Source organism: Drosophila mojavensis, unplaced genomic scaffold (genome assembly GCF_018153725.1).
Source record: "Drosophila mojavensis isolate 15081-1352.22 unplaced genomic scaffold, ASM1815372v1 contig_74, whole genome shotgun sequence".
Taxonomy (NCBI): Eukaryota; Metazoa; Arthropoda; class Insecta; order Diptera; family Drosophilidae; genus Drosophila; species Drosophila mojavensis.
The window spans coordinates 26,239,238-26,245,116 of NW_025318899.1; the positions used below are offsets into that span (position 1 = coordinate 26,239,238).

A 5,879-nucleotide genomic window follows, 5' to 3' on the forward strand; every position below is an offset into this window, starting at 1 on the left:
AGTAGCCAGGTGTTCTCCTTTGTCCTTGAAAGCTTGATTTTATTTAGTATATAGAGTAGAGAGTAACTTCCTTTAAGGCAACCGATAAGGTGGGCATTGTTTTGATCCCTGGTTATTTATTTGCTTCTTGTCCTGTATCTAATAGAGAACATTAAACATAAGACTATTGTCTTACAACAAAATATTAGTTTTATTACGAATCGTTACAAATATAAATTTTTGTTTATTGATAATTTTTACCATATTAAAACAAGGCACACGAGTGGGGAGGGGTAAATATTATTGAGAGCCAAAAAAATTATCCGCAACCAAAGAACTGATAGTTGGATCAGCAGAAAGCTAGATTTAAAAAGCAAAACGCTGACCTATGCGCAAATTAAGTGAAACATCTAGAACTTCGAGGACTTAATTAGATTGAGGGCCTCGGTAAGCATGCGCCCGAAATCGGCATGCACCAGCGTAAAGTTCTTAACCGCACGCTCTTGCAGGAACTGACTAGCGTTGCTCAAATTGTCGGCTATGTTCTGCACTAGACGTTTCTTAGCACAGTTGTCGAGGACATGCACCCAAAAATCGGTGACCTGACCATAATTGTCCTCCGTGTCACCGCTGCTGTAGCGATAAACGTCGCCGGTCACCGGGCAACAAGTAGACAAGGCACGAGCTCTTGCGCATTCTTGCGGCCCATTGAACGAATTTGGGAAATAGTTGGGAGCTCCATCCTGATTTTCGGTAGCATTCATGAGGCCATCGCGTTGATAATTATTGACCTTAACGCGATATGGACAATTGACTGGTATTTGCAAATAGTTAGGTCCCAAGCGATGACGATGTGTATCGGAGTAAGAGAATAGACGGCCCTGCAACATCTTGTCCGGCGATGGCTCAATCCCAGGCACCAAATGTGCGGGGCTAAACGCAATTTGCTCTACCTCGGCAAAGTAGTTCTTCGGATTGCGATCTAGCACCATTTTTCCCACTGGTATCAATGGGTACTCCTTGTGGGACCAAACCTTGGTCACATCAAACGGATTATACTTGAACTTCTTGGCCTCTTCGAAGGTCATCACCTGAATATAAAATGTCCAGCTGGGAAATTTACAGGTCTTGATGCGATTGTACAAATCACGTATGCTATAGTCGGGGTCACTCGATGCTAGATCCGATGCGGTTTTCACATCCAAGTTCTTAATGCCCTGATCTGTCTTGAAGTGGAACTTTGCGTAAACAGGCTCACCCTTGGCATTGACCAACTTAAAGGTGTGGGATCCATAGCCATTCATATGGCAAAATCCGTCAGGTGTTCCGCGGTCACTAAACAGGAACGAAACCTGGTGGGTGGATTCAGGGCGCAGGGTCAAGAAGTCCCAAAACATATCGGCATCCTTCAAGTGCGTCTGCGGGTTCCGCTTCTGGGTATGTATGAAACTGGGAAATAGTATAGGATCGCGTATAAAGAAAATGGGCGTGTTGTTGCCCACTAGATCCCATATACCATCATCCGTATAAAATTTAACAGCAAATCCACGAGGATCCCGTACCGTATCTGCAGAGCCACTTTCGCCGCCCACCGTTGAGAATCGAACGGCTACAGGGGTACGCTTCTTGACCTTCTCAAACATTTTGGCAGCGCAATACTTAGTGATGTCGTGAGTAACTTCAAAGTAACCAAATGCACCGCCGCCCTTGGCATGAACCACTCGCTCTGGAATGCGTTCGCGATCAAAGTGCGCCATTTCGTCTAGGAAATTGACATCTTGTAACAGAATCGGACCGCGAGGACCAACCGTTTGCGTTGCATCCTTAATGCCAATGGGTGCGCCACTGCCAGTAGTAACTACGCCTGCGGATTCCTACCAACAAAAAGAAATATTAATTCTAGATTTTTATTTTAGATGAACATATAATACAACGTCTTTCTCGACTTGTTTTGGTTCTTAATTTTATCTCGATTACCTAATTTTTTCAATTTTATCTTTACGATATTGGCTTAGAGTGTGCATGGCATTTAATGGACCTCTGAGCTAGCAATGCATCGCATATAGAAAAGCGTACTTTACCCAGGAATATATTAGCAAATGAATATAATGTACTTAAACACTCTTCCATCGCAAATAGGTATGATTCTTTGTTCTGAATTAGGGTGCAGCAGTTGCCGTTCCCCAGAATAGTTTACCAGTAATTCCACACGTAGAGGCGCGCACATCATATGTTTACTAATGGTGTCTTAAAGATTCAGCGCTGACTAATAATGAAAATTACTTAACTGATGAAATTCAGATCAAATTAAGTGAAATAAGTGAGTTGTTGCTCAATTATTTATTTTTTAATATATACATAAATACTCTATAGCGAGTGAAACTAACTAGTTAGCTAAAGAATACTATTTAAATTGTTGCTATATATGAATAACTTATCTACAGACTTTGAATCTTGAGCCCTCAAAGTATTCTCGTATAAATTAATAAATTAAGTGTTTTATCAATTCTAATCGTTCTCAAAGAAACATGAAAGTTTTACCAATAATTCAAAATTGAATTGACATAAACAAGCTATAAGAGGACAAAAGAAAATATCGACATAAATATAAAGACATTCGCGGTATATAGAAAACATTTTTCGCCAGTTCACAGTCAATTGCTGAAACTAAAAAGATAATGGACCAGCTTTTCAATAACTGGCATATATTATAATGCCATAGCGCTAAAAAGGTTTTCTATTTTTATACCCTGAACCCATTGAGAATGGGAAATCAGGGTATAATGGTTTTGTTAATTGTATGTAACAGGCAGAAGGAGGCGTGGCAGACCCCATAAAGTATATCTTGTATCTTGATCAGGGCGATGAGCTGAGTCAATTTACCCCTGACCGTCTGTCCGTTTGTCCGTATGTATGAACGCGTCGATCTCAGAAGATATAAGAGCTAGAGACTTGAAATTTTTTATAGGTCCGTGTATATCACGCGCATATCGAGTTTTTCTCTAAATATCGATAACTACTCCTGATATTTTATTATCGATTAAAACCTTATCGAAAGCTAGTTATTTAATTATATCTCCTACACCTTTAGAGCTAGAGCTTCCAAATTTTAAATGTAGACTTATATGTATTTTATATAATTTCGATTTTTTTTGTAATTTACCCCTCACCCTTTTATCCACCCCCTCACCCTCACCTTTGTAAAAGGCGTATTTCAACTACTAGAGACTTGTACTTGTACATAACTTTGAACATTATGATTATGTTCTGAAAGTTTCATTAAGATTGTATGTCCAGAAATTAAATTATTCAACAATTAAATTGTTATAATGTTGCCCACACTGCAGCGCAGCCCAAGCGCAGTCGCTGCTTACTGCGCAGTTAGCAGATCGCGTTCGAATACATTCGTGTGTATGTACATATGTGTGCCGAAAAGAAGTGCAGAGTGATTAGAATATCAGATTAGAGGGTTCAGGGTATCTCCTAGTCGAGCAGTCTCGACTAGAGTCTTCGCACTTGTTTACTTGGTTTTTTCTTCTTATTCGCGAGCGTTTGCACTTTGAGTCAGAAATAAATTAATGTGGGGCCACTTGGGAGGGCGCTATTTGAAAGATAATAAGTAGCAAACAATAGGAGGTTCGTTGTGTGTGCGTGTCTAAAGAGCAAATTGATGATAAGACCATCGATCGATAGTACAAAAATGCAAAAAACTGGAATTTATAATTGAATTTTAAAAAAAGAAGAACGAAAAACAAGTTAATAAAACATTTACAGATTGCGTTGATGACTCGCTTCATTGTACAGAGCAAACCAAGAAGTCTTAATTGAAATGTACAGAAAATATGTTTGCATGTATCAAAGATGATTAAAGCTACTCAAAAGTATTACAATATATATATTTATGTACATATATATTTCGGGCATTTCTGCAAACAAAGAAGTCAAAAGTGTTTGTTTCAGTCATCGTAAAAATATACGTATTTAAATAATGCCTGACAAAATGCAGTTTCTCGCTAGTCTCCATGAAAAGTCAGTCAAAAGCAGCAACAACAACACGAACACTTTTGAGGGTCAAAAGCTTTCAAAGCAAAATTTCGAAACATATTCTCACATATGTATGTGTTCGAAGCCGAGTGCCAAATGGATTGCATAACCAAATGCTGCAGCTAAGTGCTTTAATTTTGTTGTTTATTTGATTATTTGCAATCGCTATAAGGCAAACCTCCAACTCCTCTAATTTGTATCGAACTAGTTTAATCGGGTTCAACGCCTTTGTAAATGGTCACTATTCTCTGTCTCTCTTTCTCTGCCTGCCTCTCTCAAATGATAGCAACCAGTTTTATGCAATATCGAAGTGAAAACCTTGCTGGTTGCAGCTCCTCGAAGGCCCCGGCTAAAAAGGTAGTTTAGAAATGCATTCAAAGTATGTATTCCCATGTGAGGTCACGCGCATTCAAGCATAAAACTGAAAATATCGCTGTTTCAATTAAATTAAATGATGGAATTGTTGCTTTGAAGAGATATGTATATACAATGTATATGTATATTTATATCTGCATTGTCGTCTCAAATATAAATTGCATATTGGAAATAGAACGCTAAGGTAATTGAGGAGCTGTTTAATGAAAAAGTAGCTCCTACAAATTATATTCAAATATCTTTCACGATCTATCGATTATAAAATTTATTCTCTTACTTTTTATTCTCTTATTTATGTACATATATATATTTATATTATATTCCCGGCTTTTGGATTGGGTACAACTGGAGCTATGCAACTATACAACTATAGACACCCAGATGTAGAATACATATATTTCTTTATATATACATATATAGCTGCAGATAAGCATTATCAACGAATAAGCGATAAGATTAATTAAAGATTTATAAATAATGAAGGTTGTTGTTTATATAAACTTAATGTCTTTTACTCTGAAGATGCAGAGAGCTATTTACACTGCTTACAATAAGAAACAATTTACATGACAAAACAAATATGAAATAAAAGATACAATTAAAGGTGTATGCAATATTGCATGAGGTTAACGCAAAAATAAGTTTAATTAAACTGTAAACCCATACCCACCCATTTGTAAATGCAATGTGTCGCTGCTTTAGAAAGAGAGGAGTGAAAGAGTGAGCAAGAAACAGAGACGAGAGCTACGACAAAGGGAGATGAGAGCCGCGCATTGGGCACGAACAAAACAACAAAGCATATATTCGAACTTTGGCTCTGCGAGTACAATCTACTGCGAACTTAAATGTATATTTTTTCTGTAGTGTTCATTTTCAGAGACGCTTTATATTTACTAAGTTACCTTTTGGCAGTTCTTATAATCAATCAATTGATTTGAAGCAGCATCGCGTGTAGCCATTTTGATTTCCCTATTTATTTACTGTTAATAACCAAAAATTTTGAGTATACTTTAATCACTTAAAAGTTTCTCGCGTTGATTCTGATGTGCGGCTAATTTTGTTAACTAAAACACGTAGAACTTAGTGCTCATTGCTTTTATAGGCGGTTTGTCATTTACAGTGTTCTGTGTGGCCGTATGACTTTACCATTAAAATCTTAAGTATGTAAGTTTTAAAGCGCGCACAAATTCAAAACTACTCCCTGATATCATTGTCCTGGAGTATCATTATTAATATCATTTAAAAGTCTATATGCTGAAATGGAACGAACCTATTTTATAAAAATTCAGAACAGCGTTTTTAAAAATGATACGGCGCGTAACAAAAATGTTATTTGAATTCATGTTAATTTTTGTGGTGGGTACCGATACACTATACTATCGATACTTTGACGATTATTTTCTTTGCTGAATTGTTATTGCGTAGGTTGGCAGCTTACATTTAATGAGAAGATTGGCAGCCCTCCATATTTATAGTCACTT

At 37.3% G+C, this 5,879-nt stretch overlaps 1 protein-coding gene across 1 annotated transcript; it reads right to left on the minus strand.

Moving 5' to 3' along the window:
• Positions 1 to 171: 171 nt before the first annotated feature.
• Positions 172 to 5,508, minus strand: LOC6583638 (catalase). Its single transcript, XM_002009267.4, has 2 exons — positions 5,301 to 5,508; positions 172 to 1,853 (listed from the first exon to the last, which is right to left on the minus strand). The coding sequence occupies exons 1-2, from the start codon at positions 5,355 to 5,357 to the stop codon at positions 390 to 392; spliced, it is 1,521 nt and encodes a 506-aa protein (XP_002009303.1). The 5' UTR covers positions 5,358 to 5,508; the 3' UTR covers positions 172 to 389.
• Between the last annotated feature and the right edge of the window lie 371 nt (positions 5,509 to 5,879).